Source organism: Eublepharis macularius, chromosome 12 (assembly GCF_028583425.1).
Source record: "Eublepharis macularius isolate TG4126 chromosome 12, MPM_Emac_v1.0, whole genome shotgun sequence".
In the NCBI taxonomy this organism is placed as follows: domain Eukaryota; kingdom Metazoa; phylum Chordata; class Lepidosauria; order Squamata; family Eublepharidae; genus Eublepharis; species Eublepharis macularius.
In genome coordinates, this window is record NC_072801.1 from 65,701,936 (window position 1) to 65,719,082 (window position 17,147).

The 17,147-nt window shown below is 46.9% G+C and overlaps 1 protein-coding gene across 1 annotated transcript; it reads left to right on the forward strand.

Moving 5' to 3' along the window:
• The first annotated feature begins 1,910 nt into the window (after positions 1-1,910).
• BCL7C (BAF chromatin remodeling complex subunit BCL7C) lies at positions 1,911-13,714 on the forward strand. Its single transcript, XM_054992276.1, has 6 exons — positions 1,911-2,378; positions 7,498-7,576; positions 7,676-7,784; positions 8,927-9,088; positions 9,205-9,290; positions 11,492-13,714. The coding sequence occupies exons 1-6, from the start codon at positions 2,287-2,289 to the stop codon at positions 11,642-11,644; spliced, it is 681 nt and encodes a 226-aa protein (XP_054848251.1). The 5' UTR covers positions 1,911-2,286; the 3' UTR covers positions 11,645-13,714.
• The last annotated feature ends 3,433 nt before the right edge of the window (positions 13,715-17,147 follow it).

The window sequence follows — 17,147 nt, forward strand, 5'->3', positions numbered from 1 at the left end:
GTTGTGAGGATAAAGTGGACGAGAGAAGAAAGATATAAACCGCTTTGGGTTCTCTTTGGGGAGAAAGGCGTGGTACGTGTGAAGTTAATAAGAATAAACAATACTTACAAAAATAAACTGGTATTACAAGGAAAGCTAGAGGGAGCAGTTTAAAAAATACATCCTCGATGAGGGTGAAGGCTCAGTGATGAAGGGCAAAACTGTCTGAATACGATCAGAAGAATTTCCTTTGGTAACTTACTCTGTAGATGTCAAGGGAAGGAGGCACAGCCAGTTCCAGCTGATTCTTCAGCTATTTTTATTATTTATTTTTGTATAGTCCGCCTTTCTCCCCGAGACCCAAGGTGGATCACACAGTGTGACTGAATACGATATCGCTGTTTCAGCATTTCTTCAACTCCGTATTGGATTCTTGCTAATGCTATGTCTTTGTAAACTTGTATTTATTAACCTTATGGCATTGTTTATGGAAATGTCCTTGATATTGACTGTACTAATCTCACACTGTTTAATCCGCCTTGAGTCTCAGTGAGAAAGGTCGTCTATAAATGACACAAATAAAATAAATCAATAAAATAAAATAAAAAAAATAACTAACAGCTAAGTCATTTCACTGAGCAAAACACAATACGATCAACAGTTAGGGTACAGTAGCAGAAAATCTGAAAACAAGCATAAAGCCAAACACAGAGATGAAACCTATCTAAAAACAAAGTGTAAGTAAATAACATGACATGGTTAGCCACATGGAATCTACCCAATAAGAGCATATCTCCTGCAGCAGACAGTACCCAATAGCATAGTCTATAGCCCCTGTCCTTTACCAAGGTATCTCTTTGAGGTATTATATGAAATACCTATAATCTGAGTAGAAAGCCCTCTTGAGTAATTCGGTTTTGCATAGCTTCAGTTAGGTAGCACTGGTCAACTCCAATCGAAGCGCAAGATTCAGGTCCAGAAGCACCTTAATCTAGTTGGTCTTGAAGGTGCCATCAGAACAGAACATTGCTCAGTTTTGCATTGTTTGCAGAAAGCCAGGAGAGTGGGGGCTTTCCTGACCTCCTGTACATATCCATTGTGTCCCACTTTTCTTTATCCCCAATTAATCTTGTGTGCAATGAACCACTTGCTTAGAATCTCTCTTGTGTGTGTGTCATGTGCTGTCAAGTCGCCTCCACCCTATGGTGACCTTATGAATGAAAGGCCTCCAAAAAGTCCTATCATTAACATACTTGCTCAGATCCTGCAAACTGGAGGACGTGGCTTCTTTTATTGAATCAAACCATCTCATTTTAGGTCTTCCTCTTTTCCTGCTGCCTTCCACTTTTTCTAGCATTATTGACTTTTCCAAAGAATCTTGTCTTCTCATGATGTGACCAAAATACGATAGCCTCAGTTTTGTCATTTTAGCTTCTAGGGAGAAGTCAGGCTTGATTTGAACTAGTACCCACTTATTTGTCTTTTTGGCCGTCCATGGTATCTGCAGAACTCTACTCCAGCACCACATTTCAATGAATCAAAAGTGCTACTGGACTCTTCACTATCTTTTATCTTTAAGAATCTTTTCTAGTTCCCTCACGGCCACTCTTCCAAGTCTCAGTCTTCTGATTTCTTCATTGCATTGGATGATGATTAAGCAAAGGAATAGAAGACCTTGAACCATTTCAATGTCAATTTCTCCCGCGCTTTCCTGTATTCCCAACCTGCCGTTTGGTCCGCAGCCCATCTCGGGGGCTTTCTGAAGGCGGCCGCGATCCTGCGGAACTCCTAGTCACCAGAGGGCGCTCCCGTAGCTGCAGATCTCATTCGGAAAAAAAATGGAGAAAGAACTATATTATTTTCTTCCGACTGCGAACCGCCTGCCCCCCCCCCTTTCCTCCCCTCCTTTGGCAAAGGGAGGACAGGAAAAGGAGACAAAGAAGGAGGAAGCGGGGAAAGCTGAAGGTCCAACGGGGGGAGAGATCGGTGAACGGTGGAGGGCTCTGGCTGGGAGCAACAGCTGGAGAAACCGACGCGCGTCCAGGGAGCAGGAAGGATTGATTGATGGAGGAGGCAGGGAGCGACCGAGGGGTGGCAGAATGAAGCATCTCTGATGCGGTGGTTGTAGGCAGTGAACGAGGATGGACAGGCAGGCAGGCAGACAGGCGGAGGCAAGAAAGGAGGGAGCCATGGGATAGAGCGGAGGGCAGCACCCCGGGCCCACGGAAGCCCCCCAGCTGGCCAGCGCTTCCAGTTCCTCCGCTCTCCGTCCTCTTGCGGCGCGCAACTCTCCAAAGTTGGTCCCAGATGTCGGGACGGGCGGTTCGAGCAGAGACACGCAGCCGGGCCAAGGATGACATCAAAAAAGTGATGGCCGCCATCGAACACGTCCGCAGATGGTGAGGTCCGAAGGGGTCCGTCTCTCGGCAGCGGTCGAAGCAGCTCGGGCACGAAAGTGGCATCTTTGGTCACCCTCCAAGGGATTGGCTTGGAGGAGGAGGGGGAAGGAACTGCGGGGGGGGGGGAGAGCAAGACTCGGGTCCGGTGGCATCTTAAAGATCAACTCGAGTTCCAGGGAGATGGATCAAGATGGGTAGCCCTGTTAGTCTGTCTGTAGCAGTAGAAAAGAGCAAGAGTTCAGTTGCACCGATACAATTTGTCAGATGCATCTGACGAAGAGAGCTGTGGTTCTCGAAAGCTTATGCTACAAATACATCGATTAGTCTTAAAGGTGCGACTGGACTCTACTATTTTGCAACTACAGACCAACACCGCTAACTCCTCTGGATCTATAAAATTTGTGGTAGGGTTTGAGCTTTTGGGAGTCACAGCTCACTTCTTCAGATACCTGAAGCTCAAACCCTACCACAAATTTTGTTAGTCTTATAGGTGCTGCTGGACTCTTGTAGATTTCCAGGGTAGAAGCTTCTAAAGGAGCTTTGACTCTCAAAAGCCCATCCCTAGAAAATCTAGCATCTTTAAGATGCTGCCGGACTTGGATCTTGCTTCTCCACAGCAAACCAACACTGCTACTCGCTTGGAACAATCTCCACGGGTGGTAGTTAAACTCTCAGAGTGCCTGTGTGTGGTTCTGGGAACACAACCTGCTTCTCTTTGAGAAGGGTTGGCCTTGGGCCCTCCATAATCAAGTTTTCATCCTGGGAAGATTCTGATCTGCGTTATTGTGGATTTATGAGCTTTATTTTTGGTGGAGTTTCCCCCACAAAATGCGTTTTGGCACTGAAACAACTGAATTGCTGTGTTAGCTGTTCTGGGAGGTGGGGGGGGGGGAAATGATGACCCCAAAGTTGCCAGCAAAACTCTCCTTCCCTTTCCTGGGAGTGGCCTCCCACTTGCTTCCCCTTCTCTCTTTTAGGTCAGCTGACCAAAGTGTTGGGTTATATACTTCATTCAGGCCGTGGTTCAGTGGTGGAGCGTCTGCTCTGCTTGCTGAAGCTCTGAGATTCAATCTCCGGCATCTCCATTTAAAAGTATCAGGTAGCCAGTGATATGAATGAGCTTTGCCTGAGACACTAGAGAGAGGCTGCCAGTCACAGCAGACAATACTGTCCTTGACAGACCAAGGGTCTGATGCGGCAGCTCTCTATATTATGTGTTCGATCCATTGATCTGACTGGGGGGACAATGCATTACATCCCCCCTCTCCCCAGTTGGACAGAGTTGGCCTATCAAACTTGGTAGCAGGCCAAGCCCAACCCAGAGGCGAGAGCCTGGGGCACCTGATTCTGAGAAAATCCTCCAAGGGGAACTGGTTTCCTCCCTTCCATATGTAGTTTTATTCCCTGGCAGCCTGTTACTTCATTTTATGGAACAGGAGAAAGTGCTGAAATTAGGAGAGACAAACCACCTCCCTTACCCCTGGTTTTCACAGTTGCAGCTCTTCTTCTCGTTTTGCTTATATGAAGAAAGAAAAAGGAACTTTGTGCAAAGATACCCTTGGAGGAGAAACCTGCCTCCCAATTAGGGGTGGTTCAGCATGCAGCAGATGGACTGTTGGCGAGTACTGAGAACGCATCTTACCAGTGCTGAAAAAATCCCCCCTGGTTACCATTATGTTTCTGGGCTTGATTAAAAGAGAGAGTTCTGACCTTTAAAACCTCAAATGGTCTGGATCCAGGGTAACACCAGCTCCCTTAAAAGCTTGTCTCACTCTTAAGATCAGCATCAGTGGCCCTCTTCAATGTATCTCCCTGCCCTCAGAGGTGAGATGCATGACCACTAAAACAGGGCCTTCTCTGTTGTGGCACCTTGTTTATGGCATATCCTCCCTGTAACCATCCACATGGAACCAACCTTGATGATCTTTTGGTGCTGGTTCAAAACTGAGCTTTCCCTCCAGTTTTTGTTGATGGGCCTTTTTCTTTCTTTCTTTCTTTCTTTCTTTCTTTCTTTCTTTCTTTCTTTCTTTCTTTCTTTCTTTCTTTCTTTCTTTCTTTCTTTCTTTCTTTCTTTCTTTCTTTCTTTCTTTCTTTCTTTCTTTCTTTCTTTCTTCTGCCTGCCTGCCTGCCTGCCTGCCTGCCTGTCTGTCTTGCTCTTCCTTCCTTCCTTCCGGACCCTTTTTTTGTGCTGTTTCTTATATATGTTGCTGCATTTCCTCCATTTCTGTGGCATATTGCCACTGCCTCTTCAGTTTGATGGTGCTGCAATTATTGAATTGGATTTATGGCATCATAACAATTGCTTATGGTTTTTAAAGCTGTTTTAATGTGAACAGTGTTCGGAGAACTCACTGGAGAGCTCAGCGTAGGAGTATATTAAGCCAGTAAGTCAATAAAGAGGTGCAAAGGGAGACGCAGTAACACCCAGTCTTCTCTGCTGCAGCGAAAGACCTCGAGCTGGCCTGCCCTCTTGCTGTCTATTCCAGGGGTGCCTGAGCGATCCTCTCTTTTTGTTGCCTGCCAAGGGAAGGAGCCTGAGTGTGAATGCTTTTATCTTTTGAAATCGAATTTTAATCAGATATGTGACCCACCCGAAACCTTTGGGATGCAGCTGTTGAAAAGGGAAAACACACAGGCGGGCATGGGAGTGCTGAGAGGTGGGTCTTGAAGTCCCAGAGCCCCCTTTCAGAATTATCCTCTGGCCTTGGATACATGTCCTTCTGATAGAGGAACCCAGCAGTGTTGCTTGGGGTCACGAACCAGGATGCAGCTGTGCTTAGGTGGGAGTAAGCTGGAGCTGGTCACAACCTCCTTGTCCCATATGGTGAAAGCCCTGTTGCCACCGTGCACACGTCAAAATTTGTGCAGTTGGATCTATGCTTTGCAAAGCCTGGCCCAGTTTATGTGCAGTAGATTTCCTTGGGGGCAAGCCCGATCTCGTCAGATCTCGGAAGCTAAGCAGGGTCAGCCTTGGTTAGTAATCGGGGGGCTGCCAAAAAAGATGAGTGTTGCAGAGGCCGGTAATGGCAAACCGTCTCTTGCCTTGGAAACCCCAGCAAGGGTCACTATGAGTCGGCTACGACTCGATGGCACTTTCCACCACCAGGCTTTGGTAGACCTGCTCACAGGTGCAGCGTTACGGATTACCACAATCTTCAATTGCAACATAAAATGTTTTGTGGCATCTGCTTCCGGTTCTGTTTTTCCTGCCAGAAGACCGAGGGGTGACCTTCAGCCTGTGTGTGCTCAGCTCATCGCTAGGTGGGGTTTCAAAGAAGTGAATGGAAAATCGGTTGTTCCTCCTAAGCCACAGAAATGTCTAGAACGTTGCTTCCAAGCCCAAGTGCCCATGCATGATTTAAATGTCAGTGATTGTATCAGAGTTTATAGGTGAGCTTTTTGTTTCAAAAGATTTTGCTGACTCAGATCAACTATCAATAAGTAAGATGCTGAAGTTACTGCTTGTAAGCATCTTGTCAGTTAGTAGCTAAAAGGAGCTTTTCCTCCTCTAGATGACTCCAGCAAGCTGATACTCATCTGGAAAAAGTCCACTCTGAGCTGGTGTGGGTAACTGGGATAGGAAAAGCTGAGTGGGTCTGTAGGATGGTTTTTGGAGTTGTCTCCCTTGTAGCAGGAGAGAACCAGATGCCCGCTAATATATTTTAAATATTTAATAATAAATAATAATAATAATAATAAATAAAACATAATAATATGTTTTTTAAAAAACATATTTTCCTAGTACATATGCTAAGCTATAAATGGTGCATTTTATGTTGTTTGATCAGTAAAAGAAGATTAGGTTTGATAGGAAAGGAAGTATTGCATATATATCACTTCCCCCCCAAAATGTCTATTTCCCCCCTCCTTGACTTGAAAATTTCCAGAAATGTTACATCTCTAGCCCTGGCTTGGCTCAGCTCTTACTGTGTAAATAGGAGTCTAGTTTCTTTTATTTCTTTGACAGTAGAGGAGGAAGCAAGGGAGAGAGAAAATGCCCCTTATGTAGTCTGCCTCTTGGATGTTCTCCTAGGGGAAATTTCTGCTCGTGTCAGATCAGCAGGCACATGGATAATCCACTTGACTATAGTACGTGCCCCGTACTCCAAGGATAGGCAACTGTATTGGCCTGTGTGCTCAAACCCCCACAACATCTAAGCTGGCAAAATGAGAACTGTGCTTGCCCAGAAACATTGGAAACAAGGTGAGCCCCTGAAGCACTGCCTTGGTCCCTTGGGTGGAGAATTGGCTCTACATGTTGACCAAAATGGTCTTGCCTGCTACTGTTGTTTCTCAGGAAAAGTCTGCAAGTTATAATTGGTAGTGACAACAACAACATTCGATTTATATACCACCCTTCAGGATAACTTAATAGTCACTCAAAGCGGTTTACAAAGTATGCTATCATCATCCCCACAACAGTCACTCTGTGAGGTGGGTGGGAATGAGAGAGATCTGAGCGAGCTGTGGCTGACCCAAGGTCACCCAGCTGGCTTCAAACGGAGGAGTGGAGAATCAAACCTGGTTCTCCAGATTAGAGTCCTGCCGCTCTTAACCACTACACCAAACTGGCTAGTAGCCTGTTGTGAGGTTATGGTAATGGAAAGTCAGCATGGTATAATGGTAACTCTGGAAGAACTCTGTTTAGGATTTCACTGTTGAGTTCTAATTCCTGCTCACCATAGAACTCACTGGGTGACCTTAGGCCAAGCATTCTCCCCTGATCCTAAGTTACCTTACGGGGCTTGGGAAAGGATGAAAGGAAAGAAGGGAGAATCACATATATTACCTTAAGTTCCTTGTAGAGATTAAACAAATGTAATGGATGATGATGATGATGATAACTGCACTTATATACTGCTCTTCTAGACAGATTAGTGCCCCACCCAGAGCGGTGAACCAGTTAGTGTTATTATAATCCCCACCATACAGCTGGGGACCTGGGGCTTACCCAAGGCCACCTACTGAGCTCATGGCAGTAGTGGGATTCAAACCAGTAGATTACTGATTCACAGCTGAACCACATAACCACTGTGCTACAGTGCTGAGCTGAAATAGGTTAGTGGGTTCACAAAGGAAACTCCATCTTATATGCCATTCCCTCTTCTCTTCTTCCTAGGGAAAAGAGGTGGGTTACTGTGGGGGACACGTCCTTACGGATCTACAAGTGGGTACCAATTGTGGACCCCCGGGATGAGGTAAGAGGGAATCTGTATGGGAAACCCTAAACTTCATTCTCCTTGCCACCTGCTTCCCTGTTTCTTTGCTCTTGTTCTCTTGGTCTGCCCTTTTTACAGGAGAAAAGGCGTCTGGCAAGCAATAGCGAGCAGCAGAGAACCAAAGAAAGGAGAAGCCGGATTCCCAGTCCGCGGAGCAGCTCTGCCCTGCTCATGTTGGATCTCAACGGTACATCTCAGAAAATGGAGGATAGAAAAGGGGAGGAGGGGTTAGAAAGGCAGGACTGGCCCCAATCCTGTCTCCTGCATGGAAATCAAAGCCTCTCCTTTTGGACTGGATCCGAAAAGATTTACTGCTTGAGACTGCACTGAAGTTTAGTCCCAAGGAACTGAGAGTCTCTGTACACAAGACATCTTATGTTGGGAAGCTCAAGTGACTTACTTTCCGTGTGGTCTTATATTCAATTGTACTCTGCCTCCCTAGCAGTACATGTGTATCCACAATGGGAGAAGAAGAGTAAGATCTTTCACTTGATCCTACTCATGTAAGAGTCTCTCTACACGAGATGCCGGGGCACGTGTCTGTCAAGTATTGGGAGATGCAATGTCAGCCGGGAAATGTAGTTTTGAAAGAGCCGGTGGAGATCGCTCCAGAGGGGACAGATTCTCTCGGAGCCCTGTGCCACCTCTGGCGTGCCAGAGTGTCTCCCCTTCTGGAGCTTTTATCCGATTGCCTTTGCTGCTTAAAACTTTGAATTAACTGAGCTTCAGTAGGGCAAAGGTTCCAGAAGGGGAGACACCAGAGGTGGCGGAGGGCTGTGAGAGAATCCACTCCCTCTGGATCGATCTCCACCGGCTCTGTCATTTAAAACTACACTTCCTGGCTGACATTGTGTCTCCCGACACATGAAGAACATGTGTCAAGAGTATTGTGCAGAGAGACTCTAAGATGTCTTGTGTAGAGAGACTCTCAGAAGAAATGCTTGTGGGGGAAAAGGCATATGTAGCGCAGTGTGTATTTTCAGGGCATGAAGGGAAATAACATCAGGTGACCCCAGCAGGAAGTGAAAGTGGAGACAGAAATGGGGGGAGGAGGCCCTGAAGGACTTTGAGGGCAAAGATGAGGAGTTTGTTCAGGGAACCAGGAAGGGGGTCTGAGCAACTGAATTCACATGCCTCCTTTGCCTTTAAAGCAGTCTCGCTTTCCTTCATGCTCGCACAGAATTTTCACCAGCAGGTTTACAACTTGGCAATCTCACGCAGGAAGGCTGGCGAGGGGAACGACAAGAAGCGGAATGCTGTCCTTTGTTTTGGCTTTTCGTAGCCCTGCGAGAGCAACGGTTCTTAACGGCCCTTTTCCTGTTTCCCCAGATGAGAACAGCAACCAGAGTTCGCTGTCTGAGACCTCCTTAGTGAAAGGAGGAGACAACAGCCCCAGCCCCACGCCGGATCGTAGTCAGACTGTAACCCCCACACCGATGGGGGAGCTGAAGGCAGAGGATTCTCAGCCTCCCTTGCTGGGGCAGGAAGCAGGTAGGCTCAATCAGAGGAGAACGGGAGGGCAGCAGTAGCTAGTGGTGGGAGCTCCTATGGTTTTTTTTAAAAAATGTTTGCCTACCCCAATTTTTCCATTTCTCTCCTGGGCGCAGATTCCGGGGTGCTGCTTTTGGAGGGGACAGATGAGCCCCCCATGCTTACAAAAGAAGAGCCAGACCCCAAGACAGCGGACACCCCGGTGAGTGTGTCAGGTTGGGAGAGGCACCAGAATTATCCTAATTTGACTAATTGGTAGGCGTAGGGCTAAAAGATAGTGACTTTCCTAATGTCAGATCCTGATGCTCAATCCACATTTGTGGCTAATATTTGAGGCCCATTCCATATGAGGAAATCCCACTTGTAGTATTCATGTAGATATCAGAACCCATCAGTTGTGGGTTTTTTCCTTACTCGGTTGCTGCCTGGTCAAGAGGAAGTGGGCAGAAGGAGTTAGAATGCTAGATTAGGATTCAGAAAACCTGAGCTCATATCCCCTCTGCCATGAAACTCACAGGGTGATCTTGGTCTCTCGGCCTAGCATATAGGGTTGCCAGGTCCCCCTATCCTCCTGGTGGGAGACCTGGCACTCACTGTTCTGTTCCCCTCCCTCGTGTGCACAAAGCACGCGTGGGCTCCCGCCCTGTACAATGACACCACTTCCAGGAAGTGACGTCATTGCGGAGGGCAGGAGCCGCCCCTGGGAGCACTTCCATGCTCCACAGGGGGCCAAATAGAGCCTGGTTCTGGCTGGAGCACTGCCGCGCTCCACAGCGGCCTGATTTGGCCCACAGCAGCTCGAATTCAGCCCGATTTGGGCTGAATCAAGCCGAATCTGTCCCGAATTAGGCTGCTGTGGTGCATGGGAGTGCACTGCACCACCTGGGAGCATGCCAGGAAGGTGCATACCTGCTGCCGGCCAGGTGAGGGCTGCGAGTGGAGGGTGGGAGTGGGAAATCCCCTGCCCCCAGCATGGGACTGCCAACCCTACTAGCATATCACATAAGGTTTGTTGTGAAGATAAAATTGAGGAGTAGAGAGCCACAGACATTACCCTGAACACTTTTAGGGGCGGATAAAAACGTAATTGAGAGAGGGCAGTATTCATGTTGGCAGAATGATGGGCCCTAAGACTACGAGAACATGGATGAAGCTGCTTTATAGTCTTACTATTTGTCTTCCAAAGTCATAGTTTTCTTCTCTAACTGGCAGATGCTTTCCTTGGGTCTCATGTTGAGATCTTTTCCATCAATTATTGCCTGATTCTTTTACCTGGAGAGTCTGAGGATTGAGCTTGGGGTCTTCTTGGGGCAAAGAAAGGAGAAATTTGACCACTGAGCCACAACCTGTCTTCCACATGCTCACGTGAAACAATTTCACATTCCGCACGGCTTACCTGAAGCTGGGACGTTGCGGAACATGCCGGCAAAAACGCGGAAGATCGTGTTTTCTCGCGTGAGTTTTGCGCAACATCGTGCCATCGCGCAAGAAAACGCAATCTTTCACATTTTTGCCGGCATGTCCCGCAACGTCCCGCAAAGTTCCGGCTTCAGGTAAGCCGTGCGGAATCGGCCAGGGTGAGGTGTGCCATGCAGCTAGTGTCCACCAGCCTTCAAAGGCTATCGAACAAACTGTCTTTAGGTAGCAAGCTCTGCCAACAGACTGCAGAAATGTTCACCTCTTCGCTTTGCACCACTTTTAACAATATATGAGAACTTATTTCATTTTTTTGCAACCACTGAATTGCTGGTTGGTCCGGCTGAAACAAATGAATGAAATGTATTCATAATTCAGATCTGCCGATCAATAATCCAGTGTATATTCTACTGATTAAGGCTTTTCTTCTCAACCTTTCCGGTTGTGGTTTCTATTAGATGAGGATTTCTTTTTCTAAGTATTGATACTTGCCTTGACAATTAACATTACACCTTAATATTCATCCGGGCTAAGATTTCAAGTTTTTTAAAAAAGCATACCTCAAAAATGAATTTCAAAGTTATAAGTATATAAAAAAACTGAATCCACACTTTTAAATGTTGCCAACATTTAGAAATTTGGGGAGATTGTTAGGGTTGCCAGCCTCCAGGTAGTGGCTGGAGATCTCTTGGAATTACAACTGGTCTGCAAGCCACAGAGAACAGTTCACCCGGAGAAAATGGCTACTTTGGGGGGGGGGGGTGGACTCTATAGAATTATGCCATGCTAAGGCCCTTTCCCTCCACAAAACCCAGTTTCTCCAGGTTTCTCCAGGTTTCACCCCCCAGATCTCCAGGAATTTCCCAACTTGGAGCTGACAACCCTAGAGATTGTTGCAGCTCAAACTGGCAAAGAATGACGGAGCAATGGAGAGGTTGGGGTGGGAATGGCGCTGTGTTTGCCTCTGATTTTTCCTTCCTCCCCCAGGTGAAGGACACAGGAGGCTCCTTTGAGCCCACAGTAGCCCTTGAGAAGCAGATACCCGAGGCCGAAGAATCGCCGTCGCTGGGGGTTCCACCGCTGAAACGCATCCGCACCGAGCCCCAAGAATCAGAGCCCAGCCAGTCCTCCGAGTCTTAAGCTCAGGCCTGCTCTGACTCTTTCCATCTCTGTGGAACGTGTGTCTGTGTGTCTGTGTGAAGAACTTTCTGGAAATTAATGTATTAGGGCAATACTACGTAAAAAATATCTGCCGCTTGTGAAGCATTCCCATTCTCCTGTGCCTGCTCTGCCCCCTGGTGGAGACACACCGTAAGCTGATGACAGTTACAGGTAAAGAAACATGGCAGCACCTGTGGACGCTCCAGACTCCACGTTTGCTTATGAATTGCCATTTTTTTAAACACTGGGCATGTGTTATTTGCAAGATTAGAAGGAAGCATTGCAGATAGAAACAGAAGATCTGCAGAAACTGTATAGGGAAATGGGGATGAAAGGGCAAGGCTTCTTGAGTTTAGTCGCCTTCCAGGTTCCCATAGGCTGTCTTTTGAGGAACTAAGAATTGTGCTGTGTGTGTGTGCTGGGGTGGAACTTAAAAGAACGTTTGCCAAAAGGCAAGCACCAACAGGATGATTTTAAGAAGTCTTAGGAAACTTACAAGGCTCCCAGTGACTTAAAAGTGGAGGGGCATCCAGTAATCGAACGCGAGGCAGCCTCTTCACCTGCCCCCAATCCACATTTTACAAAATGCGTCGCTTTACCCTATTTGCTTACGTTTGCTTTATGTATAACTGTATGGCTTCTGTGATTCAGAGGAAAGGAGAGGCCCATGGGATCTTTAAACAATTTTGTTCAGAACCATGAGAAACAGAAGCTTGATACCAGGTTTTTTTTTTAAAGTATATATTCACAGGGTGACAGTTCCCACATGGGTTGCCAGCCTCCAGGTGGTGGCTGGAGATCTCCTGGAATTACAACTGATCTCCAGGCCATAGAGACCAGTTCCCCTGGAGAAAATGGCTGCTTTTGGGGGTGGACTCTGGCATTATACTCAGATGAGATCCCTCCCCCGCAAATGCTATCCTCTCCATAAGGTTGCCAGGTTCCCTTACGTTCCTGGTGAGGGGAAGACCTGGCTCCTCCTTGCCTTCTTTATTGTGTGCACTGTTCACGCATGGTCCCACGGCTGCGCGATGACGTCACTTCCGGTGCAGGGGGTACACCTGCTTCACAGCAGGCTGATTTGGGCCTTGAACAGGCCCAATTCGGCCCTTTTGGGGCCTATGGCGAAGCACAGGAGTGCTCCTGGGGCAGCACGATGCTATCAGTGACATCGTCATGTCACCTGGGGAGCACGCCGGGGAAGCCCATTCCTGAGCCTTTGTCCCCCACCGGCCAGGTAAGTGGAAGTGGGGGATGGAGGGTGAAAGCAGGGGATTCCCTGCCCTCAGTGGGGGAATGGGATCCCTACCTCTCTGGGATCCACCCCTCCAAATCTCCCAGAATTTCCTAACCTGGAACTGGCAACTCTACACGCAGCCCTGATTAAGCATGGCATTGGTTGTTATTTGCTAAGATGTTCAGTCCTAAAGTTCAAGGCTACCTGCAAGTTACACATTCTGTCGTCAAAGACCTTTTGCTTAACTCCAGATATATGGGGCTTCTCTTCAGTTCATTAAGTGGCGAGGCCAAAGACATTGTTCATAGTCTTGAAAGTATTCTCTGTGTTATCAGTATGTCGTGATTTCCAGGGCGGACTGCATTTATACTGGATTCTGGGGTGGAGCTCTCGAATGGTCCGGCTCAAATTAAGCCCTGGGAGGGGAGCGGAAAGATCTGGGATTCTGTTGCAAACAGGAGGGAATTGACAAGCCTCACCTGTTGGGAGTTGAGAGGTGGGGCTGCAACTTCGGGAACCTCTTAGATGGTGCTGAGGCTGCAGCTGGAGAAGGGGATCGAGGGAATCAGGAGAATTCCTGGGTTCTGTCTCCAGAGAATCTGAAGCAAGCGTGGGGTGCATCTTGAGAAGGGGCCATTACCTATGACTTGTGGGGCCAAAGCTGGGTAGTTTCTGGATTCTGTGTGTTGTAGGTTCCATGGTGTACATTTATATATTTTTTCATTATAGAGTTTGCTACTTAAAATGCCAGCTATGTGTGTGTTTGTGTTCTACAATTCCATGACTTACCCAAAATATTATCAGTCCCTTTTTGCAGGTGTTTGGGAGTGGTTTTGTATTCTTTGCTATCTCTTCCTCAAGTAAGAATGGTTTGGTACTTTAAGAGCACAGCATTCTCCTATTTTTATTTATTTTAAAAAATATATTTTGCCTTTCTGTCCTCACAAGGGTCACCAAGGCAGCTAACAAATGAAAACATACCCAAGAAAACCACACTTAAAATTAAAACCACCCAAGAAAACCATCATTAAAAGAATTGAAACCAGAGCCTATGATAAAGTGTAGATGACCAGGGAAGACAATGGCAAACCACCCCGTAACTAAAAGTCTGCCAAGAAAACGTGATGATGCAACGTCCGTTTATGGGTCAGTAATGACTTGGGTCATTACTTGGGTCCGTTTATGGGTCAGTAATGGCTTGCACAGGGGACTACCTTTGCCTTTTGTGATACATACAGAACAAAACAGGATTGGGTGGTAAGGAGAGAATGCCAAACAAAACGAAAGTCTTCAGCTGCTGGCGGAAGATGGTAACAAAAGGGGACAGATAAATCTCTAGGGACAGAGTTCCAGAGTTTTGGTGCCATGACTGAGAATCCGGTTGCCCCCGGTTGCCAGCTGCCTAATCTCCGAAAAGATTGCCTAAGATGCCACAACCGAGAATCAAAATGGATGTTGTCACCAAGGAATACTGGGTGTTAGCAGGTTGCGCGCACAACTTTGAACCTCTATACAGGGCCAGTTTGTACTGCTGTAATGTGATTGGTGATATTACATGCATGGAGGGCTTGGGCTGTGTGTGTGTCCCATGGTTGTGACTGGGAATTATGTATCTCAGCAGTAAAGTTCCTAGGCAGGAAGAAATGGAGGCTGACTCTGCCCCAAAGGACAGATTCCCAGGGACTATGGACGCTCTGCCACAACAGCCAGAGGTCACACAAAGACAAGACGCTACCTTCTACCATGTCAGTCCATTGATCAGTATTGTCAACTCTGACTGGAAGCTGCTCTCTTGAGTAGAGGACTGCTAGCCTTTAACTGGAAATATCTGAGACTGAACTGGGGATTCTCTGCATGCAAACTTGATTGTCTATCACTGAATCACAACTTCTCCAAGAAAAACACCATAGCAAGAGAAGACTGGGATGTACCAGCCAAAGAGAACTGCAAGGAACTCGACACCTCCCCCCCCCCCCGCCGAGAAAGAACTCTTCTCTAACTGCCAGTTGTAATTGTGAGCAGAAGGACACTCTGTCTATCCTGTTAGGGGCCACGGGGTCAGGGGCTGCTGGGCGATTGTACCATGTCCATGCCAGGAAGAACCCCATTAAGGCAAGATCTCTTAGAGGACGTAAATGCCTGTTCATATCTTGCTGCTTGTTGCTGCCGCTGTCAATCTCACCCCCTTTTTCCTCCTCCTCCTGCTTTCCCTTCCAGTTCTCTCCATGCTTGTCTTATATTTCAGCTTGTAAGCTTGAGTCTCTGGTCTTATCACTCCTTCTAACGCTGGCCTTGATAGTCCTGGGGCTGAGCAGAAGAGGGCTGTGTATAAACACGGTAGGTGGGGAACTCTTCAAGAATGTAGAAAAAATATTAGTTTGTAAATTCGAAAGGAAAAAAAGAATTTTCACATTCCTTATAGTCCAACAACTACTGCTTATGCTTGCTGCCCTTCAGGAGATACAAAATGCTGAGGGCAGCTTAGCATTGGTTGGGGAGAAGCTGGTGGAAAATGGATGGGGAAGATGTTTGTTGTTGCTGTAAGACCAAAGAGGATCAAGAGGGAGAACTATGTATACCACTCTTGGAGGGATCAAAATGCAGTACTTATTTATTTATTTACTTTAGATTTTTATTCCATTCTCCCTGCGAGCGAGCTCAGGGTGGATTACAACAAGTTAAAATCCATCATATAATTTATATATAAAACAGTAAAAACATTTTAAAACATTTACATAATATGACATACAACAATATATAATAACTAGATGGCAGCAGTTAATAAACACTAATTAGAAGCAGATGGTGGAAAATCCTAATAGGGACGGTTCAGATCTTCCATTTTCCCCCTCTTATCAGCCGGATGAGGCCAAGCCCAGCTTCAACCATATGCCTGGCAGAACATCTCTGTCTTACTCGCCCGGCGGAACGATAAATCCTGCCGGGCCCTGGTCTCAATAGACAGAGAGTTCCACCAGGCCGAAGCCAGGACTGAGAAAGCCCAGGTTGAGGCCAGGCGGGCCTTCTTGGGGCCAGGGACCACCAATAGTTGTTTCTCTCCCAATCGGAGCATCCTCTGGGGCACATATGGGGAGAGGCGGTTCCAACAGACAGGAGTTCCTTGAGTCTTCTCTGCTGCTTCATAGCCAGTTCTTCCTCCATATGCCAAGGAAAAAAATAAGCTCCACTAAGTAAAAAAGAGCACCTCTCTTCAGATTCCAGGGGATTGCCCCAGGATTTCAAATCCCAGTTTGGGACATTTATTTTTATTTATTTATGTAATTTACCGTCCACATTTCTCACTGAGGCTCAAGGTAGTTTGCACAGTGTAGTTCAATACAATCAACAGCTGGGGCATTCGATAAACAAGACAATAGGGTGTAGATTGCAGAAAATTCTTGGAGATTTGGGGTGATACCTGGAGAAGATGGAATTTGAGGAGGAGACTCAGCATGGATGTGATGCCACAGAGGCGATCTCTAGTTTGGAGATGAGTTGTAATTCCTGTAATTCCTCTACTGGGAGGCTGGAAACTGCCCCCATTTGCCCATCTCTGCTACTGGCATAGACTGCCAACATAGATGGAGGAAACTTGCATCTCCCTTGACCATCCTTACTGTGGCAACTCAACTCATGATTTGCCAGCTGTGTCGGGAAAGGCCAGTTCTCAGTCTTTTCCGTTGTTCTGCAGTTTGTTTTTTCCTTTGCTTTGCTATCTTCAGTATACTATTGCACTCTAACCACAACAACCCTGTGAGGCAGACTAAGAGAAAGTGGCTGGTGCAAGGTTGCCCAAAAAGCTTTGCTTGTGGGGATAGGAACCTAGTTCTCTGCTCAACACCTCGATGTCTACAACAGGCGCACTACAGTCCTCATGTACTATCCACTTCCCTGAGCAGTCAGGAGTCCAAGGGTAACCCCCAGCTGCGTTCATTTTTCTTCGGATGAGATTATTTGCACATAGACTGCTTCCACACACGTTGGATAATCCACTTTCAATACTCTTTAGTGAACATTTGAAACTGATTTTCCATGCGTGGAACAAAAATCCACTTCAAAAGGATTGCAAAAGTGCATTGAAAGTGCATTATTCAACGTGTGTGGAAATGGCCATAAACACCATATGGAAGCAAGGTGCTCCTACATGGCAGCTGAGACCCAGGATTCCCAATCAAATTCCCCAAGACAGCTTGGCGCCCTTACAGGCCCCTTCGCATCACTCTCTGCTTCTCACCAGCCTCCAAA